Source organism: Podarcis raffonei, chromosome 9 (assembly GCF_027172205.1).
Source record: "Podarcis raffonei isolate rPodRaf1 chromosome 9, rPodRaf1.pri, whole genome shotgun sequence".
NCBI classification, from domain to species: domain Eukaryota; kingdom Metazoa; phylum Chordata; class Lepidosauria; order Squamata; family Lacertidae; genus Podarcis; species Podarcis raffonei.
The window spans coordinates 36,081,450-36,103,533 of NC_070610.1; the positions used below are offsets into that span (position 1 = coordinate 36,081,450).

Consider the following 22,084-nt stretch of genomic DNA (forward strand, 5'->3'; position numbering starts at 1 on the left):
TGCCTCATCCCGGGAAGCAACAGCAACTCCAGTGTTGAAAAGGGTGTGCAAGTCAAAGAGCCCACTGCAGCCCATTAGAGTAATTCAGAAGCTCCAAGACAACAATGCCCATTTACACCACAAAGAACTCATAACCCACTTACTTTCAGCAGCCAGAAACACCATAACCAGACACTGGAGAGACCTCTCAGGAGTAAGCATGGACCAATGGTACCAAATAGTATGGGAAACAGCCCTACTAGAAAAATTAACCAATAAACTGAAACTGACACGGGGACAAACAGAAGAAGATGCTTTTACCCTGGTATGGCTCCCCTTTATCACATACACAGCCCAACAAGACGACAATAATCCACCAACAGCATACGAATCAATATGGCTAACCTGATCCAAAACACCCACCCACTCCACTCCACTCACACACGAAAACAAAGATCACCATAGCCAATCACAAACAAACAACCATACTCTAGGCTAACTCAGGCCTCTTTCACCACCAAAGAAACACCAATGAACATAAGAGAACCTGCACGAGCAGCGCTGACACCAAACCCTGCATACATTAAGCAAAATAGAAACAACGCCACCCGACCCCACCCTCACCCCCACCCCCACCCATCTTCCCCCCCTCCACCCCTTATTTCCCCCTACTGTCTCAACAAATGGAACTGATTTGTAAAAAAAAAAAATATGAGAGACATTACACATACTTCTGTAAAACAAGAAAATCTTTAATTAAAAAAGAAAAGAGTAATTCAGTAGCAAGTTCCCAAGCAGCATTCTCCCTCTGGATTTTATGCACATGAAAATTTAGAACCTGTAGTTAATTTACTAAATGATAAAGGTGAGATTTTATTTTTGAATCTAGTAACAGCCCTAATTATTAATAGGTATTCATTTGCATGCAAGTTCATAGGCATTACTTATTCACAGTAGACCTATGGAAGCTACAAGGTACTAAAGCTTACCTAAACATATTCTAGCCTATTGAGGTTTTTTGGGAGAAAATACAATATAAGACTCCAATCCTATTCCCACTTATGTGGGTAAATGCCCCATTCAACTCGGTGGGACTTATTTTGGAATAGTTGTGTATATAATCTTATGGTAAGGGATCTAATTAGCAGCAAATAACCGTAGTTGGAACACCTCTTTTTAAAGATTCAATATTAAAGAAGTGGAACGTTTGGCTCACAATGTCTGCGAATTCTTAAAAGAGAAGCAAAGTAAAAAGCCCATCCGAGCTTCTGGAAAAGAAGAATGGCTAACAAAAAAATGTAAAAAGAGAGAAAAATATTTAATGGCGCAAAATGAGTAAGTGCTATAAACCTTTTTTTCCTTTTTCCAAAATTTACTTTTATCGCATAAAAAGCTGTATTTCAATACATCACATCAAATAAGTATACTCATTTTAGATACAATTGTTCTCTTTATAAAACAAATTAAGACAGACCCCCATTTTCAAAAGGATTATTAACCCCTTTTATTATCTTGCGTCCTTGAACTAAGTTTGATAATAATTTCGTAATTGTGGCAAGCAACATCCACCAATTTGCAGGTGGCATCTCTCTGCTTTTCAGCTGTGATCGATCACAGGTAAGCTTGTCCTTTCCATATCATTGGGCAAATATCTCTTTTTTAAAAGGCAGATAAGATACAGAAAGCATTTAATAATTGAGTTTCTGTTCCCATATTTTCATATTTTCATAAGATTTCAGTGTTTCATGTTGAAATAATAATGTCATGATTTCACCAACTGCCCTTTCCTGCATTCAATCCCCCCCCCATGGCCGAAAAGCCAAAAAAAACCCCACTGGGAGCAAAGTGGAGGCCCCGCAAGGCGGCCCTGCACCCCTCTGCCCATTGTGCCCTCCCCAATAAAGGAACTGGGTGATGCTGCTGAGTCCCTATGTGGATCAAGCAGTGAAGGATGGGGGCAGGGAGAGAAGGCCACCCAAGGCGGCGCGGCTCCTGGCTAAATTAAGCAGATGAGGGGAAATTAAACTAAAAGGATGAGGGAAGAGACGAGGATGGGGCCCAACATACTCATTGTTCTGTCTGGAAATCTTCCCCTCCCTGAAGCTCTGAAGCCAACCACATGGTTGCTGCTGGCTCTGCCTCCTATTTAAGCAACTGGCCCCGCCTCCCTGCAGGGCTGATTGGCTAACTGAGGTTTGGCGGGAACCTTCAAGGACTAAGACAGGGAGGCGGGCCAGCCCAACCAGCTGGTGGGTCCCACGTGGCCCAAGGTGCTGCGCTCAGTCCCACAAAGGGCGCCCACAAAGGAAGGTGTGAGCACTCATTAAAAGACCACAACATCGGACTGAAAGAGTATGCAGCTCCTTAGAAGTTAACTACATGAAAAGTTAACAAGAGCAAATATTTTTTAAAATCTAAAAAGACTGAAAAATATATATGAAAAAGGAGCAGACCAAGTGTTTGAAACCATTTGTATGTACTGCACACATTGTGTTAGGGTCTGGCAGAGCAATTTCAATCCCCTTTGCCCCAGGCAGGAGAAGAAGTGAAGTTAGATTAGCAAGAGGGATCCCGCCCACCAGCTGCCACCTGCAGAGTGATAGTAGTGTCGTGATTCAAGCGAGCAGAGCCTCCAGCTCTTAGGAATTTGGCCACCCTCCAGGTGCCCGGCTTGAATCCTTGACCTCCCCTGCCAGCGTCTGCCGGCAAGATCAAAGGAGGTCTCTTCGGCGATCCTTTTCAAACGTGAAAAGAACACACCACTCCTCCCCCAGGGAGGGGGAAAGAGACAGACAGAAATATATTTACATGTCTTTATTCCTGTCTTTCACCAGTACAGAGAAACATGTCTGCACACTCTGATTCCCACTGCAGAGAGAGAATAAACTCCACCCATGTACTTCCAGTACAGGGTCATGTGCTGCTCTGAGGTAACATCCGGCTCTCAGAGCACTTTACAGACAGTCCCAGTTTCCCACGGGACAATCCAATAACATTCACATCCTGTTTACCATTCCAGCCACCTGGTGCTTGCTTCTGCATTGCTCCTTTTTCGTAACATCCTCCCCCAAAAGAATCAATGCGTGTTGCAGCAAGCAAAGCATGATCCAGAGAAGAAAACAAACAGTTGTTATACACATAACACTCCCCTGTTGTTTCAGTTCCACCCTTGGAACTCCCCGCCACTGGTTTCCCCAGTGTACCTCTCTGGTTGTCTGGTTTCCAAGGAATGAGTGCATCTGCATTACCTTGGCTAGCAACTCTCTGTTGTGTCTTTGTCTCTGACTTAGACACAGCTCCAACCTGTCCTCGGTTGTTTACAACAGCAACACATGCAACAGCTAAGTTAGCAAACTCTTTTGAGTACCTCTTGGGTGGTTGACCCTTTGTAACTCTCTCAGACCTACGTATGAGGTGCTGATCCTCTCTGCTCACTGGTCCAGTCTCAGGACTCTTTGGAGAACTAGTTCCAATGGTAAACAGTGGTTCATCCTTCAGTTGTGAAGGCCTATCTATTGTGTGAGACTTCCTCTCAATGACTGTGACAACTGAGCTCTCCGAGCTATCAGTGTCATCACTTTCATTACAGCTGAAATCAGTGAAATCATCATCATCTGAATCGTCCTCAGTGGGAAATGTGTGTACTATCACTCTCTCCTGTTCAGGAGCACTCTCTAGAAATTTTGTGAGAATCACCTGACCAGATTCAGACAAAATTACTCTGTAGAGACCCTTTCCATACCCCACAAAAATGCCTCTGGCATTCTTTACTCCACCTGGAGCTTCTGTTCTCACATGAGACCCAAAAACCTTGAAATGGGCAACAGAAGGTTTTCTGTGGAACAGTTTCTCAAAAGGAGAACTTCCCAACTCTTTTGAAACCTTTCTCACTTTCGTATAACAGTACGACATCAGAGACTCGGCCCAGTACTCATGTGGCAGATGTGAACTTAGCAATTGCGCTTCCATCCCCTTTTGCAATTCTCTGTTCACCCGTACACAGACACCCCTGTTCCACGCTTCCGCTGAAACAGCAATCTTGTGTCTGATCCCCTTCTTCTGCAGGAACCTTTGGAAATCCTGTAAAAGAAAAATCTGCTTCTCATCTGTGAATAGACAATCAATGTTAGCATCATGCATACTCTTAACTTTGTCACAAAACTCCTGAAACCTCTCCAAGGCTTCCTTTGGTTTTCTCAACACATAAACCCAGACATAGTTAGAGAAATGATCCACACACACAAGATAATATCTTGCATTGCCTCTAGATGGTTCTAGAGGACCAATCACATCAGCATACACCCGCTGAAATGCTCTGTTGACCCCGGTCTTCTTCTTGCTCACACCTGCAAGAGAAACTTGGTTAGACACAGATGAATTACATTCCATGTAATCACTTTGTGCAAAAGTCAACAAATAAAGTCCATCCTTCTGTTTGGCAGAAAGATATAACTCTCCATCTTTGTAGATCTTGCAGCTCTCAGCATCGTAGGACAGTTTCAGTCCTTTCTTTGCAATCTGCGAAACACTCAGCAGATTGAACTTCAATTCAGGAACCAAGTAAACATTGTTTATTGTCAAGTCCAGACTCTTAAGATAGACAGTCCCCACGCCGGCCGCTTCCAGCTCCTGACCGTTGGCCTGTGTCACAGTGAAGCTTTGCTTCTGAAACGTTGAAAAGAGTCCTCTGTGTGGGGACATATGAACCGTCGCTGCAGTGTCGATAATAAACGCGTTCCCAACATCTGGCGTGGTTCCTTTCGCCATCAAAGCCTTTGCAGGTTCCACCATAGGCTTGGTACGACCTTTGCCTGACGCCTCAGGCTTAGCTGAGCGGCCCTTCGCTCCTTTTGGCTGACGTGGCTTCTTGCAGTTCCGCTGAAGATGCCCAGCCTGTCCACAACTGTAACACTGCACAGCATTCAAAGCTACAGCATCCTTTCCAGTAGCTTCATCTGCGGGGGAATTAGAACTCCGTTCATCCCTCCCCCTGTCCTTTACTTCCAGTGCAGCATGCCGGCTGTGTTCATCTAGAACCACGGCATTCAGGGGAGGTGGACACGTTAACGCTCCCCCCTTCTTGGCATCCATGCTGAATCCAAGGGTCAGCTTTACACTCAATCTCAAGCCAGCTTTCACTTTTCAAGCCAGTAAAACTCCAAAAGTCTCTGTTTACTGCTTCACTGGCAGGCAAGCCTTTGGGCTGTTTTTTCAAAACCCTTGCACAGCTGCGCAGATACACTTTCGATTTCCCAGGCTCTTTTTAGCCATTCTGTAACTGGCAGACGTTGCCTAGCAACCTGCTCAGGACGGAACTCCTTATCTCACCACAGGAATTCCTGGTATGCAAGCTTGCTCTTTCAGAGCTGTTGTTTTTCAAACGCAGCTATTGTGAACCAGAAATTAAACCTTTCTGCATTCACTTTTCTCTCTTGCCCAAAATGCAGCATACCTTTTCTGGGGCTCCGTTGCCTTGAAACACACTCCTCTCGGTGTCCAGCTGTCTGTTTCAGCTTCTGGCTGCAGGCAGACGCTTTTCTTTATCTCCTTAGGTGCAGAGGATGGCAACGATTCATCGACCTCTCACCTCTCATGCAGATTCTCATAGATCAGATAACCATCGATCTGCTACCAGTTGTCGTGATTCAAGCGAGCAGAGCCTCCAGCTCTTAGGAATTTGGCCACCCTCCAGGTGCCCGGCTTGAATCCTTGACCTCCCCTGCCAGCGTCTGCCGGCAAGATCAAAGGAGGTCTCTTCGGCGATCCTTTTCAAACGTGAAAAGAACACACCACTCCTCCCCCAGGGAGGGGGAAAGAGACAGACAGAAATATATTTACATGTCTTTATTCCTGTCTTTCACCAGTACAGAGAAACATGTCTGCACACTCTGATTCCCACTGCAGAGAGAGAATAAACTCCACCCATGTACTTCCAGTACAGGGTCATGTGCTGCTCTGAGGTAACATCCGGCTCTCAGAGCACTTTACAGACAGTCCCAGTTTCCCACGGGACAATCCAATAACATTCACATCCTGTTTACCATTCCAGCCACCTGGTGCTTGCTTCTGCATTGCTCCTTTTTCGTAACAAGTAGCACCACTCTGGTATCACAGATCTCCCCTCCCATCCACCCAGTGTGCAGGTGCCTGTGCAGCTGGTAGGATCCCTGCTGCTGGCAGCCAGCAGAAAGCTTCAAAACAGGATGTTCCAAGGACAGGGAGGGGCTGGGCAGCCTGGGATCCATTGGATCCTCAGCCGGCCCTACTGCAGTCACATGATGACCTTGAATCCCATGTGCTTCTATGAGCAGAGAGTAAATGTCATTCCTCTAAGAAGAATATCACACTGAGATGGTTGTTGAGTCATCGCCACTTACCAGGATGGTGAGGGGTCAGGCGGGAGTGAAATCAGGGCTTTGTTGAAGCACCAATAGAATCTGGCACCAGTAGAGTCAATCCCAACATCAATGCTGCCTCACCTCTCCCCTTCCTGTTATGGCTTGAAATGTAAATGTGAACTAGTCTATTGGATTTCAAGTGACCTTTTTTTGCACAGCAGGGTAAGCCAGAGGAAGTCCTTTAGTTGTGGATGATGGACTGCAGCTTCCATCACCCCTGACTATCAGCCATGCTGGCTAGGGCTGGTGGCGTCGAACAATATCTGGAGGTCAGCACATAGATTACCCTTACTATAAGCCATAGTTAGTGGCTTGGCATGAATTAACAAGACATGAACCAGCAGCATTCTAGTGCTTGCTGTCCAGTTACTGTCCCTTCATGTCTTCTCTAGTGTGAGTAGGAACAGCAAGAAGCTTTGCTTATCATGTCCAAACCTGAGATCATGGTTTCCTTCTGAAAAAACCCCAAAAACCAAACCCACAATGAGAAGCAAATGTTCCAACTTCTTCTTCAAAGGAACCGTGACTTGCCATGAAATGTGAAGACTAGTGTCACATATAAATGAGTTCTACATTCGTCTGTATGTCTCTTTCACTCTTGTACACGCACATACACGTATTAGGGTTGCCAGATTTTGAAGAGAAAAAAAGAGGACACATTTGCCGACTTCTACTTTTAAGTATGGATCGCAATGATGACTCTACCCATGAAAAAGAGGATGTATGCTGGAAAAAGAGTACATATGACAATGTCAGGGAAATGTTGAAAAATTGTTTGGTAAATTATCTGTACTTCTGTGTAGTGACACTAAACAAGTCCGTAACTATGGCAAACAATTAGTTTGGGAAGCTGAGCTTGATAGCCTAAGGAAGCAACTGGAGAAGATTTCTGAAACTCCTTCCGACTGTACCTATGCAAATGAACATGCTGTTGATGATGAGGTGAGCTTAAAGCCCTTTAATTTCCAGTATTAAAATAAAAATGACTTCGATCTTCAAGAAAAAATTAGACATGTAAAATCAAGTGCTGTAACATAGACCGCTATGTTCATATTTGTGTATGTCCAAAGTATATTTGAGATTATGAAATTCTCTCCAAATTAATGATTAGAAAATGTAAAATTACATAGGCAAAGGTTTTATAACATGTGTTCAGTTAAAGTCAATTTACACTTATGCAATCATGTAGAAATGACGAGCTGCTTTGAAACATCTACTGTTCTTACATATTAAGACTTTCCTTCCACTAGACTTTGATCAAGATATTTGATCGATTAAGATACTCGAGAAAGAAAATAGAACTGCAAGGCTTGGCACTAAGAGGCATTGGGTATCATCATTCTGCTGTGGACGCCAAAGGGAAGCAAATGGTGGAGATGCTTTTCAGAAAGGGATATCTGCAGGTTTGTATATATGTAATCTAAGTGTATACATGCCTTGTTAATACTGCCAATCACCTACTATCTCTGTATGCTTCAAAGTTATTTATCTTAGGTTTATTTAAACCTTTTCCTGACCATTAACGTCAAATAAACTTGATTGTAAGCAGTGTCAGATTACTTAACAGGCAGAGTAGACACTAACCTATGGGCTCCATGCTATTTAGGGACCCCGCGACAATGGATCAAAATAGTATTGTGTAAAAAATGGGTTTATTAAAATGGTTGGTAATTTTTTTAAAAAAGTATTAGGTGGATAATTTGTGAGGGCCCCCCGAGATTTCGATTGCCCAGGAGCCTCCACAGGGCTTAATCCAGCACTGTTTGTAAATCCATGGATCGCGTGTTGATCCTAATATTCTTCCCTTGTTAAACTAGCTACAATAGCTACCCTACTGAAGTGTAGGGGACTGGCAGAAAAAGGAATGAGTGACACCTGAATGGGGAGGCAGGGGATTGACTGGCATAACTTACCTTTTCTCCTTCCCACCACTTAGGCCTCATTTAAAATTGTTGATTTCTTTAAAGGGATGACCAGCTTTATATTTAATAACTGGCCTGCTAATTTTGATGTTGCTCTGTACAAGTTATATACTTGGTCTTCATTCTTTCATGGTAATACTGACATTATCCGATGTTAAATTTCAGGCTGATGGGTGGAGGTGGTTTTGTAGAAGGAAAGCGCTTAATATTTTGGGTGCTTTGAAGAGATTCTGCTCTTCCTCCAGCCTCTGTGGTCTTATGGCCAAATTGTATGATCATGGCATAGAGTGCAGACGTGTCCATGGTCAGTTCCCCTTAATATTGCCATGGGTCTTAGGGGGCCATGATAAATGAAAAACAAGTTGAGGTTTTTCCAAAATAACATGCTCAATACCCTAGATCACAGTGATGCTTTCTTGATCGCACTTGATTAGGAAAATATATACAAGGGACTAGAAACTGAATCTAACTAAATATTAGCAAGTCCTAGTAACTAGAGTTCAGATTCTGCCAGTATTTTTCAGTATGCTTTTTTATTCATCTCTCCCACACCCACCAAAAACCCTTTTATGTAGCTCTGCATTGTGTTGCATGGATAAGCATTATTAGGGTATTAACATTGATAGTCAATGTTAACTACCATCTTTTAAAACAATTAAGGCAGCACTCTTACACCCAAATACCTGGGAACAAATCTCATTAAGCTGAATGGGACTTACTTACTTGCACTGCCACTGAATGTTGTTTCTTCTTTTAGGTGGTGACAGCCACAGGAACCTTGGCTTTGGGAATCAACATGCCATGTAAATCTGTTGTTTTTGTACAGAATTCTGTATATTTGGATGCTCTGCACTATAGGCAGGTAATGAGATTAATCTTTAGGACTAGTCAAAAGTCCATGGCTGTTTTTGGAGAGTGGGATGGGTTGGACAGTCCAGCATGAATCCACAACTAATGCATTAGTATTGTATCAATGACCCACAAACACAGACCAATATGGAAGGATGTTTAGTCTCAGTGCTACGTTTACGGAACTCAACAATAAGTAGCACTGAATTGGCTCGGTTTATCATTGGCTCTGGCTGCACTTACTGCTGGTTTCCTTATTCCCTGCCCCTACCCCTCTCAGTGGGTACTCGCCACCACTGCCCGTGTCCCCATGTTGCAGTTCTGATCCAAATCAGGCCTCCCATGCTGGCTTTTTGTTAAAAACAACACTACATCTAAGAGCAGACTTGCATGACTAAGGTCATCTGTAATTTAGTCTCAGGTGTATTGGGTATGGAGGACACTTAGGAAATTTAGACTTTAGGTCTTGCAGGTAAAGTGGATTAAGTTTGTTTCACTCCTGCCCCCACAGACACAGCACTGAAGGGAAATTGATAGCCACAAGTATAAAGGCCTGGGATTTGCTAGGAATGACTTTGCCTCTTCTCTCCCCATCCCTCTATCTATTTGATAAAGAAAAAAAGAGCATGTTTGTCCTTCAGTATAGATAGCTTCTCTGCTACAGTCTTAAATGCTTTGATTTCAAATTTTGCTTGGTTATTTACTTGGGTGATTTCTGACTTTGATTGCTTTTTCATAGATGTCTGGACGTGCTGGGCGACGAGGTCAAGACTTTTTGGGTGATGTCTTTTTCTATGACATTCCATTGCCTAAAATACAGAAGCTCATTAAATCTAATGTTCCTGAACTTCGAGGACAGTTTCCTTTGAGTATTTCTCTGATACTGAGACTCCTGCTGTTGGCTTCAAAAGCAGATGATAAAGTGGATGCGGAAGCCAAGGTAATCCTTGGAAGCAATCCTTCTCTAATGAAGGATGCAATCCTATAGCCACCCAATGGCACTGAACACATTGGGTTTTACTTCTGATAGACAGAGGATTGCACTGAAAAACAATGTATGACTCCTACCTAGCTTAATTTAACAAGGTGTTCGTAAATGTGTCTACTTGTAAATAACTTCCAGTGACTTCAGTAAGAGTAAATACCTAGGAAAGTGTTACGAATTGCAGCCTAAATTTATCAACTAATTTCCTGACAATGTTCTAACCAGCGCATTTTGTTACACATTTTCAAAACTCATTCTGCAAGTTAAAGAAAAACACTAAATGCTAATGCTCAAGGTTTTAGATTCAGGTAGGTAGCCGTGTTGGTCTGACACAGTCGAAATATATATATATATAAATTGTCCAGTGGCACCTTGGAGACCAACTGAGTTTGTTCTTGGTATAAGCTGTCACAGTCTGGTTCACGGGTGATCGAAGTCCCGGCTGGGGACGTCGGGACCGGGGGCAAGATGGCGGGGTGGGAGCAGGAACAGGAGTCCAGAAGCCAAGAGTCAGAGGGTCAGAGAGCCGGGAGTCAAGAAGCCAAGGGTCCAAGGATCAAGAAGCAAGGAGTCACAAAATCAGGGGTCTGAGGATCAAGAAGCAAGGAGTCAAGGAGCCAAACGCATCAGGGCGGGGAACGTGTTGCTGTGGCAAAGGGCCGAAGGGAAATGCTGACCTTATATCCCTTACCGGCTCTTGCCACCAGGTGCTGTGAGTTACCAATCGGCCGCACCTTGCCTCTTCAGAACAAACTTAGGAAGGCCCCAGTCCTGCAAAGTCCTATTGGTCCCAGGGCCTGGCTCCTGCACGCACATCTGACATAAGCTTTCATGTGCATGCACGCTTCTTTAGATACCTAAAGAAGTGTGCATGCACACAAAAGTGTATACCAAGAACAAACTTAGTTTGCTCAAGGTTTTTGTTTATTTTTCATGGTATGAAGATACATTTTTAGAAAACTATTTTTACAGTAGTAAGCAACAAATACCTTGTCCCAATGTAATGTCATGCTATGTAATAAAGTTTTAGTTGATTACTCTAAAAGGTCGGACCACATTTTCCCATGAGTGTTGGGTAGATGCCTGCCACAGTCTGAACAATTTACTGTATGCATTCAATAAACATTTGCTGTATGTTAGAAAAGGAATAGGGATTGTGGTTGCCCTTTACTGCTCTGGCCTGACATGTTAATTTCTCAGGCAATTCCTTTGACCATACTCTGGTATGCCAAGAATCGATGTTAAGCCCAGTGCCAGTTTTCTAACATCTTGCTCTCAAACCTTTCAACCAGCCAGCTGCAATGGAAATGTATTAATATATTTTCCCTTCCCAAAGGTCCTGTCGATACTGAAGCATTCACTTCTAGCCTTCAAACAACCAAGGGCCCTCAAGATGTTAAAGTTGTATTTTTTGTTTTCATTACAGTTTCTTGTGAAGGAGGTAAGTTTCCAAGTCTTCTTATTTAATCAAGTAGGTCTTGGCTTTTATGTACTACCCCACACTGGTGTGCAGAGTCCTTTGTGGATAATGGCCTTGTTTTAGTAGAGCTGAAAAATGATTGCTTCACCATCCTGAAGGTGATAAAACCATGTGGGTGTGTAATGTTTTATCAATGTTCAGACGTGTTGTATGTTCCCTTTCAGGGAAAAATGTAGTTTTGTTTCTGCCCATGACTGTGGTAGCAGAGTATTTATACACCTCTCAGATACCACCAGGATCTGACAGCCATTTTCTCCCCAATAATTCACCTGAACTAACACAATGCAGTATCATTCCAAACTTTTTTGGGAATGGAAAAATTGTGGCTTCCAAGAGCTCAAGCATTGCTGTGCCTCCACCAACAACTATATTTTCCTTTGTTCAAAAATAGGAAAAAATGTTCCACATCAAAATGATTCAACCCTGCTCCTTGAAATATATGCCCACCAAGTTTAATGGGTCAACCCCCCCCCACCCAAAAAAAAAATTCCTGAAAAAAGTTAGAAGTTTTCATTCTGGCCCAGATTTATAAACAGTAAGTTTAAAAGATTGGTGCTTAGTACTTAGTACTAAGATTGGGACTTAGTACTCAGTACTCAGTATTCAAAACAGTGTGTGAATGTGCTCTGGAACAAATTGAGGCTCACCTCTTTAATTAATCTTCTATGACCACGGTAATATTTAAGGCATTTAGCTAGTCTGTTTTATTGTACAACATTTGGTCGCTTTATGGTTATCCTGCACAAACATGAGAGAGTTTCTGTTTTCAGCTCCCAAGCTTACACCATGATTAAAATAAGAATGTATTTTGCAGTTTGTCTCATGAGTTAGGGTGGAAAACCATCTGAATACATACAGTGTTTTCTTACTTTAGGGATATGTGGATCGGAAAGGCAATACTACAGGATTTGCTGGACTTGTGACTCATTTGCATTATCATGAACCTTCCAATATTGTACTAGTTGATTTTCTTGTGAAAGGCTTATTCCATAAGCTGTGTCAACGAAGCAAGGAAGGTATGTTTACATGGGCACAGAGAAAGAGCACCAATTCCTTCCTTCCCTGCTTTGCTTTTGAATGGGCAGAGTGATTTACTCCATTCGATCCTGTTTTGGAGACCACTTCTACTCCAGGTTGGGGGAGTGAGGAAGGCCTTGTCATGTCAGTGTTAATAAGTGTAACTAATAGATGAAGGGTGAAGAACCTTCAGCTCATGGACCAAACCACCAGAGATCCTAATTTGACCAGGAGGCTGTTTCCCCCCATCTCCCCCACACCTGTGAGCAGGTAAAGCCACAGCTGCAAATAAGCGTTAAGAGTGCACTCCCGAAGGATTAATTTGCAATAATGTGGATTTCTGTACCAAACAGGACCAGATGCTTTCTCTCAGGATGTGATGGAAAAGCTAGTGCTAGTATTGGCACATCTTTTTGGAAGAAGGCGGATACCAGCTGCTGTTCTTAATTCTAGAAGGACATTTTACCAGTCAAAGGTAAGATCAAAAGCTTGTTTATTTGCCACTGAAAATGTGGGAAAGGACATTGGACACTTTTGTTCAGAAGGTACAAAGATGAGCAGATGATGCCAAAGATGGAGATAATGATGTGATTTAAAGAAACCCCAGTAACTACTGATCAAAGGTGAACAGAAGAATCCACATGCTGTTTAATTCTCTTTGGAAGCTTCTCTCCTCCCTTGCATTTTTATTGATTCTATGTGGACAACTTGTTGAATGATAAATTAAGTTTATACTATGTATGTAAGGCATAAAGATACATGTAAGCACCTTTTTGTATTGCACAGTACTCTAATTCTGTGCCATAGATTGGATTAGGAGATAAATTCTGCAGCAATACAGTCAAAATCACTAGAGCCCTCTTGGTGATCTAGATATTGTATTCTGTGGTCCTTTAAAAAAATGTATTTTCTGATTAAAAGCTTTAAATTAGGCTTGACAATTATTACTTATCTCTCAAGCAACTATTCTGTTGTCTTTAGGTGTTTCTTGAGGATCTCCCTGAAGATTTTGCTGCTGCTTTGCATGAGTACAACTCCAAAATAAAAGAGAATTTTGGACAGTTTCTGCAGATAGTTTCCACCATGGCTGATATGCAGCAAGAATATAAACTTCCACTTTCAGAACTTGGTAAGCAGGCATTGTTTGTATTACATTGAAATAGAAACTGCAGTTTTGAAGCCTATCAGTTAGGAATCAAAGGTCCACTGGTTGAGCAGCCTTGTGATCCCAGAGGAGTCCCTGGGAAGCTACATGGGCTTAGATATGCAACCTGTGGCGGGTTGCAGGAAGTACAGTTTGAAAGATAGCATGCTGGAGGTAGATTGGACAGAAGAAAGGTAGGAATGGAGGCATGGGTAGGCAGTGGGTGAATATGTGATTGCTTCAATTGCATATATTTTGGCTTAGATTCAGTAGGGACAAAAAAGAGCACAAGGATATATGGTCACATCTAATGAGACATCTGAGGACTTCAGTCATTAAGTATATATAAAGTATAAATATCTGTTTTTCTGTTTTCGATATTTATGTCCATTCCTCTATTATCCAATTATAATAGAGTTGTGCACCCATTGATAAGGGACGCGGCTGGCGCTGTGGGTAAAACCTCAGTGCCTAGGACTTGCTGATCGCATGGTCGGCGGTTCGAATCCCCATGACAGGGTGAGCTCCCGTCGTTCGGTCCCAGCTCCTGCCCACCTAGCAGTTCGAAAGCACTCTTAAGTGCAAGTAGATAAATAGGTACCGCTTTATAGCGGGAAGGTAAACGGCATTTCTGTGTGCGGTGCTGGTGCTGGCTCGCCAGCTGCAGCTTCATCACGCTGGCCACGTGACCCGGAAGTGTCTTCAGACAGCGCCAGCTCACGGCCTCTAGAGCGAGATGAGCACGCAACCCTAGAGTCGGACACGACTGGCCCGTACAGGCAGGGGTACCTTTACCTGCGCCCATTGATAAATTCACATTTTTAATCATTTTGTTAGATTTTTCAAGTAAAAAACCATCTGACTCACCGCTTGCATCTCACTTAATGAGCTGCGATGAAGGAAGGACAGCAGTTTCACCGTTTGTGTGCCTGTCAGGAAATACAGAATTTGATTTGCTGCACAAAGGCTCTGTCAACAATGTAAGTGGGAAAGACTATAAAGTATAAAACTGGAGGTTTGATGAAAGATGTCAAAAGCATATACTACTACTTCTACTAAATTCATTATTTACACACCACCCATCTGGCTGGGTTTCCCCAGCCACTCTGGGCGGCTTACAGCGCATATAAAAAATGATGGGAGGGCGTTCCAGAGGGTGGGCACCACTACCAAGAAGGCCCTAAGCCTGGTTCCCTGTAACCTCACTTCTCGCAACGAGGGAACCGCCAGAAGGCCCTCGGTGCTGGATCTCAATGTCCGGGCTGAGTGATGGGGGTGGAGACGTTCCTTCAGGTATACTGGGCCGAGGCCATATAGGGCTTTAAAGGTCAGCACCAAAACTTTGAATTGTGCTCAGAAACTTACTGGGAGCCAATGTAGGTCTTTCAGGACCGGTGTTATATGGTCTCCGTGGCCATTCCCCGCCATCAGTCTAGCTGCCGCATTCTAGATTAGTTGTAGTTTACAAGTCACCTTCAAAAGTAGCCCCATGTAGAGTGCATTGCAGTAGTCCAAGCGGGAGATAACCAGATCATGCAACACTCTGGCGAGACAGTCTGTGGCAGGTAGGGTCTCAGCTGGCATACCAGATGGAGTTGGTAGACAGGAGAGGGCACTTTGGAGCCAGACAGTCAATAGTCCTGGTTAACTCTGGCTTCCAGCAGGCCACCAGGGAATCAGCTGAGAGGCCATCAACATGGGACAAAACATCCCCTACCACTCTCTGGAAACCATTAAGTGGCAGGGACAGACCATCTAAATCAGTCCCACCTCCCTGTGGAGGTGAAGGGTCACAGAGAAGTCTAGTTGCACCAGGAAGTGATCTTTTGTTTTACTTTTACTTAATGTCAGATCATCGATGTCCATTGAGGTCAACACCTGATCTAAGCCATGTCTGCGGCTATGGGTTGGGCCAAACTTATTCAGGGCCAGTCCCATGCTTTCCATGAAATCTTGAGCAGCCCCTGGTAAGGTTGTGTTGGCATGGATGTTAACATCTACCATGACCTGAAGCAGCTCAAGCAAGGAATCCTTGGTGCAGCGGGGAGGTCAGTACACTAAAAGGAATCCTGTACTTCCCCTATTGCCTAGCTTCCAGAACATACACTCAGAAAACTGGGTCTTCCCAATTAGGACACCTGGCACAAGCTAATGACTTCCTTAAAGATCACTGCAACATGCCCCGCCCACATGACATGGGTTGCTGTGAGAAATGTGGCGGCAAGCAGCAACAAGAACAGGCCCATCGGCCATGTCCAACCAAGTCTCTGTTACACATGCCAGGTCAATTCCACTGTCCATGATCAAGTCATGAATGGCAGTGGTCTTGTGAATCATTGACCTGGCATTACACAGCAGCACCAAAATGGAAATACTGTATGAAAATAAGTTCATGGACGGTAGATTATTTTGTGCTTGCTTGTCCCCTGTTTCTAAAGGCACAAAATGACTTCATATACAATTCCCAGAGCTGCCCAAGATCAGGAAATTGATTGTTAAACCACCACAGGAATTGTAGGTCTGTGAGAGGAATAGGGGTCTCCTAGCAACTTTCAGGTCTCTTAACAAGCTACAATTCTCAGGATTCTTTTGAACCACAATGGCAGTTAATGTGGTCTCATAGTGCTTTAAGTGCATACTGAGGATGTAGCCTTAAATGCAACCATTTCCCCCTTAAGCACATGAAACCTGTTCTTGGGATCTCATCCAGGTTCAGGGCAGCTTTATTGTTGTTGTTGTTTAGTCGTTTAGTCGTGTCCGACTCTTCGTGACCCCATGGACCAGAGCACGCCAGGCACTCCTGTCTTCCACTGCCTCCCACAGTTTGGTCAGACTCATGCTGGTAGTTTCGAGAACACTATCCAACCATCTTGTCCTCTGTCATCCCCTTCTCCTTGTGCCCTCCATCTTTCCCAACATCAGGATCTTTTCCAGGGAGTCTTCTCTTCTCATGAGGTGGCCAAAGTATTGGAGCCTCAGCTTCACGACCTGTCCTTCCAGTGAGCACTCAGGGCTAATTTCCTTAAGAATGGATGCGTTTGATCTTCCTGCAGTCCATGAGACTCTCAAGAGTCTCGTCCAGCACCATAATTCAAAAGCATCAATTCTTCGGCGATCAGCCTTCTTTATGGTCCAGCTCTCACTTCCATACATCACTACTGGGAAAACCATAGCTTTTACTATACGGACCTTTGTTGGCAAGGTGATGTCTCTACTTTTTAAGATGCTGTCTAGGTTTGTCATTGCTTTTCTCCCAAGAAGCCGGCGTCTTTTAATTTCGTGGCTGCTGTCACCATCTGCAGTGATCATGGAGCCCAAGAAAGTAAAATCTCTGACTGCCTCCATTTCTTCCCCTTCTGTTTGCCAGCAGGTGATGGGACCAGTGGCCATGATCTTCGTTTTTTTGATGTTGAGCTTCAGACCATATTTTGCGCTCTCCTCTTTCACCCTCAATAAAAGGTTCTTTAATTCCTCCTCACTTTCTGCCATCAAGGTTGTGTCATCTGCATATCTGAGGATGTTGATATTTCTTCCGGCAATCTTAATTCCGGCTAGGGATTCATCCAGCCCAGCCTTTCGCATGATGAATTCTGCATATAAGTTAAATAAGCAGGGAGACAATATACAGCCTTGCCGTACTCCTTTCCCAATTTTGAACCAATCAGTTGTTCCATATCCAGTTCTAACTGTAGCTTCTTGTCCCACGTAGAGATTTCTCAGGAGACAGATTAGGTGATCAGGCACTCCCATTTCTTTAAGAGCTTGCCATAGTTTGCTGTGGTCAACACGGTCAAAGGCTTTTGCGTAGTCAATGAAGCAGAAGTAGATGTCTTTCTGGAACTCTCTAGCTTTCTCCATAATCCAGCGCATGTTTGCAATTTGGTCTCTGGTTCCTCTGTCTCTTCTAAATCCAGTTTGCACTTCTGGGAGTTCTCGGTCCACATACTGCTTGAGCCTTCCTTGTAGAATTTTAAGAATAACCTTGCTAGCGTGTGAAATGAGTGCAATTGTGCGGTAGTTGGAGCATTCTTTGGCACTGCCCTTCTTGGGGATTGGGATGTAAACTTATCTTCTCCAATCCTCTGGCCACTGCTGAGTTTTCCAAACTTGCTGGCATATTGAGTGTAGCACCTTAACAGCATCATCTTTTAAAATTTTTAATAGTTCAGCTAGAATACCATCACTTCCACTGGCCTTGTTATTTGCAGTGCTTTCTAAGGCCCATTTGACTTCACTCTCCAGGATGTCTGGCTCAAGGTCAGCAACCACACTACCTGGGGTGTACGAGCCATCCATATCTTTCTGGTATAATTCCTCTGTGTATTCTTGCCACCTCTTCTTGATGTCTTCTGCTTATGTTAGGTCCTTACCACTTTTGTCCTTTGTTATGGTAATCTTTGTACGAAATGTTCCTTTCATATCTCCAATTTTCTTCAACAGATCTCTGGTTCTTCCCATTCTGTTGTTTTCCTTTGTTTCTTTGCATTCCTCGTTTAAGAAGGCCTTCTTGTCTCTCCTTGCTATTTTTTGGAAATCTGCATTCAATTTCCTGTATCTTTCACTATCTCCCTCGCATTTTGATTGCCTTCCCCGCTATTTCTAAGGCCTTGTTGGACAGCCACTTTGCTTTCTTGCATTTCCTTTTCACTGGGATGGTTTTCGTTGCTGCCTCTTGTATAATGTTGCGAGCCTCCATCCATAGTTCTTCAGGTTCTCTGTCCACCAAATCTAAATCCTTAAACCTGTTCCTCACTTCCACTGTGTATTCATAAGGGATTTGATTTAGATTGTATCTTACCGGCCCAGTGGTTTTTCCTACTTTCTTCAGTTTAAGCTTGAATTTTGCTATAAGAAGCTGATGATCTGAGCCACAGTCAGCTCCAGGTCTTGTTTTTGCTGACTGTATAGAGCTTCTCCATCTTTGGCTGCAGAGAATATAATCAATCTGATTTTGATGCTGCCCATCTGGTGATGTCCATGTGTAGAGTCGTCTCTTGTGTTGTTGGAAAAGCGTGTTTGTCATGACCAGCTTGTTCTCTTGGCAGAACTCTATTAGCCTTTGCCCTGCTTCGTTTTGATCTCCCAGGCCAAACTTGCCTGTTGTTCCTTTTATCTCTTGATTCCCTACTTTAGCATTCCAGTCCCCTATACTGAGAAGAACATCCTTCTTTGGTGTCACTTCTATAAGGTGTTGTAAGTCTTCATAGAACTGGTCAATTTCAGTTTCTTCAGCACCAGTAGTTGGTGCATAAACTTGGATTACTGTGATGTTAAAAGGTCTGCCTTGGACTCGTATCGAGATCATTCTATCAGCTTTATTACTATATGGCAAAGGGGTTGGTCAGTAACTGAGTAGTATGGAAAATGAATGCTGCTCTACTGTTTCTGCAGGTTATACTGCGCACAATAGGCATTAATGGTGCAAACATTCCAGTCCTCTATTCAAAGATATGTGATAATCAGGGAAGAATGATGCCACTTAATGCATATGTGCTCGACTTCTATAAACATGGATCTCTGACAGCAATGGCACAGGATAACAGGTACGTGCTTTCTTTCTTTCATAATTTATTAATTATATTTCTATACCACACTTCATCTGAGGGTGGTTTAACATATAAAAACACAAAATGCATAACATAGTAAAAACAAGAAGAGTACCCACGCCCCCAAGTTTAAAAGGCCATAGATGGTTCAATTAGCCAAAAGCCTGTGAGAAGAGGAATGTTTTTCCTGGTGCTTAAAGATATGTAACTAAAGTGAACCTTCCTGGGGAGAGCATTCCGCAAGTGGGGAGCCACCACAGAAAAGACCCCTTCTTGTGTTGCTGTCCTACAAACCTCTCAGGGTGAAATGTTTTGAGAAACGGCAAGTAAGAGGTGTCATGGTACAGTAGATATTTATAAAATTAAGCATGGCATGGAAAAAGTGAATACATAAAAGTTTCTCTCCCTTTCTCATAACATTAGAATTCGTGGACATCCAACGAAGCTGAATGTGGGAAGGTTCAGGACAGATAAAATACACACTGCATAGCTAAATTGTAGAACTCACACGCAACAGGAGGAAGTGATCGCCACCAACTTGGATGGCTTTAAAAGAGAATCAGACTAATTCTTGGAGAGCAAGGCTATCAAGAACAAGAAAAGTACATGAAATATATAACTCTGCTAACCTACTTTTCCTTCCAATTTTAGTATACATGAAGGAGAAGCCTATGCTTTGTTGAGAGACTTTGGCCTTGTTCTTCGAGTTATCAGGTATGCCAATGGTTTTCAACCAGTGTGCCAAGACACCCTGGGGTGCCTTGAATGATAGTCAGAGGTGCCGCAGGCAACACCGGGCCTCTGTCCCTCTTTCTTTCCCTCCCTCCTCTGATGCCTTCTCGCGTCTCTGCCTCCCAAAGGCTTGCAGAGCTGTTTGTTGCAGCAGCCCTGGCTACAAGTGCCGCAGGTGAATGGTGCCTCTAGGGCTGGCCAGGGGGTGCTTCCCAGGCCCCTATGGGCAGTGGGAGGAGGCACCTCTCTTTGGGGACAGGGGAGGCAACTGCTGCTTCCCAGAGGACTCCCAAGGAGAGGGGAAGAGGCTGAGGGAACACTCCACAAGCGAGAGTGTTTGAAAAGGGGTGAGGGGTTTCCAGCTCTGCAGGTAAGGGGTGATATAACTGGGCTCCTGAGCCCCACAAGGGTGCCACAGAAAGAATGTGGTCTTTCTGTTGGTCAAGGGAGCCGTGGACCCAAAAAGGTTGAAAACCTCTTGAGGTATGCAATGAAGTCTTGCTTGTTTACTCTTGTTCTTTAGAACAATTTAACAGAGGTCAGTAGACTGGTGCCTATCATACCTGGGTTGGCACCAGAAGAGGGGGCAGGGGCCAAAACAAGGCACTTGCCCCCCCCCCCCTTGCTGGACTGCTGACATTAACATGTACAGTGGTACCACAGGTTACATACGCTTCAGGTTACAGACTCTGCTAACCCAGAAATAGTACCTCGGGTTAAGAACTTTGCTTCAGGATGAGAACAGAAATCGTGCTCTGGCAGCATGGCAGCAGCAGGAGGCCTCATTAACTAAAGTGGTGCTTCAGGTTAAGAACAGTTTCAGGTTAAGAATGGACCTCTGGAACGAATTAAGTACTTAACCTGATGTACCACTATACTGTTATATATCTTTCTGAGATCTTAACACATGAGGTACAACTTGCCTGACAAAAATATACTTTGCTCTTTCTGTGCCCCCTTACCCAAATTTACCCGCATGATGCCTCCACGCCTCCACTGTTACCATGGGTGTAGAGATTAGTCTGGGTGACTTAAACATATCATAGTCCAACCAGTTTTCACATGGTAAATGAACACCAGTGGGTGTCGTCACCTCCATTTCCATCTTTACATCCAAGGTGTGAATGTTGTTCATGGGTATTTGCTACCAGTGATGAATCCAAATGACAAAAACTTTCAATATTTGACCTGGGTGGCTTTCCGGCCACTCCTCTTCTGTATCATCCTTAACATGGTTTGAATGCTTTGAACATGGTTTGAACATCAAGAGTCAGATCTCAGAGGCAACAAAAACAAAAGTATTTTTTGTTTTAGATAGATGCTTAATTCAGGTAAACCATAAAGGAACACAAGATTGGCCCAATCATGTAGCAGGGCCAAGAAGCCCCATGGGGGGGAATCAAGGAAGGCCAGAACTGATAGCTGAATACGTTTCAAAATATTGCACCTAGCAGGGGAGTGGATGGTTTCATGTGCGCTCTACTTCAGGCACAAAAATGTTACAAAATACAACAAAGCAGCTTTCAGGGTTGAAGGTGCATAACACCCCCTCCTCCTCACAAAAACATTTAATATACTTCTGCTTCTCTTTTCCAGTGTCTCTTTGCGTGAACTTTGCGACAAAGAGGATGATAACGTCGTGTGCGCCTTTGAACAATTAAGTCAGAACTACTGGTCGAAACTGGATGTGGTGTAACTGGAATAATGCCTGCACCAAAAATATGGTGCTTTGTAAGAAGGGATAACAGTTCACAGTTGTATCAAGTAGACACCAGTGATTGGTTGAATGGATATGTAGTATCTGTTTGATTAGGGGTGCTGCCTTAATGCGAATATTTAATTTTAAAGATTTTAGAAGGATCTGGTATGCAAGAGGGAGCAGCAACAAAATGTGGCTGCGGAGAGTACTCCTGTTCAGGGTCCCAGCCAGCCATGCCTTCTTTATGGGCACTACACACCTTTCTCCCTTGCCTTCTGTCTCTCCCTCACACCCCTCTACAATTATCTTCAGTGGCCTACAGCCACTTACCAA

The 22,084-nt window shown here is 43.7% G+C and overlaps 2 protein-coding genes across 2 annotated transcripts in view; both read left to right on the forward strand.

Annotated features, from left to right (window-relative positions):
- CBR4 (carbonyl reductase 4) overlaps positions 1-17,221 on the forward strand; it is a 291,935-nt gene extending 274,714 nt beyond the window's left edge. Inside the window, exon 8 of the mRNA XM_053402888.1 lies at positions 17,142-17,221. The gene's annotated coding sequence lies outside the window, so the exon portion shown is untranslated. The remainder of the gene's footprint in view (positions 1-17,141) is intronic.
- DDX60 (DExD/H-box helicase 60) overlaps positions 1-22,084 on the forward strand; it is a 50,885-nt gene extending 28,801 nt beyond the window's left edge. The window contains exons 26-39 of the mRNA XM_053403304.1: positions 1,162-1,314; positions 1,581-1,596; positions 7,134-7,319; positions 7,628-7,780; positions 9,057-9,161; positions 9,888-10,088; positions 11,470-11,574; positions 12,488-12,629; positions 12,984-13,105; positions 13,612-13,759; positions 14,612-14,754; positions 19,166-19,317; positions 19,972-20,034; positions 21,649-22,084. Coding sequence (XP_053259279.1) covers positions 1,162-1,314; positions 1,581-1,596; positions 7,134-7,319; positions 7,628-7,780; positions 9,057-9,161; positions 9,888-10,088; positions 11,470-11,574; positions 12,488-12,629; positions 12,984-13,105; positions 13,612-13,759; positions 14,612-14,754; positions 19,166-19,317; positions 19,972-20,034; positions 21,649-21,748 — 1,789 coding nt within the window. The 3' untranslated portion in view covers positions 21,749-22,084. The remainder of the gene's footprint in view (positions 1-1,161; positions 1,315-1,580; positions 1,597-7,133; positions 7,320-7,627; positions 7,781-9,056; positions 9,162-9,887; positions 10,089-11,469; positions 11,575-12,487; positions 12,630-12,983; positions 13,106-13,611; positions 13,760-14,611; positions 14,755-19,165; positions 19,318-19,971; positions 20,035-21,648) is intronic.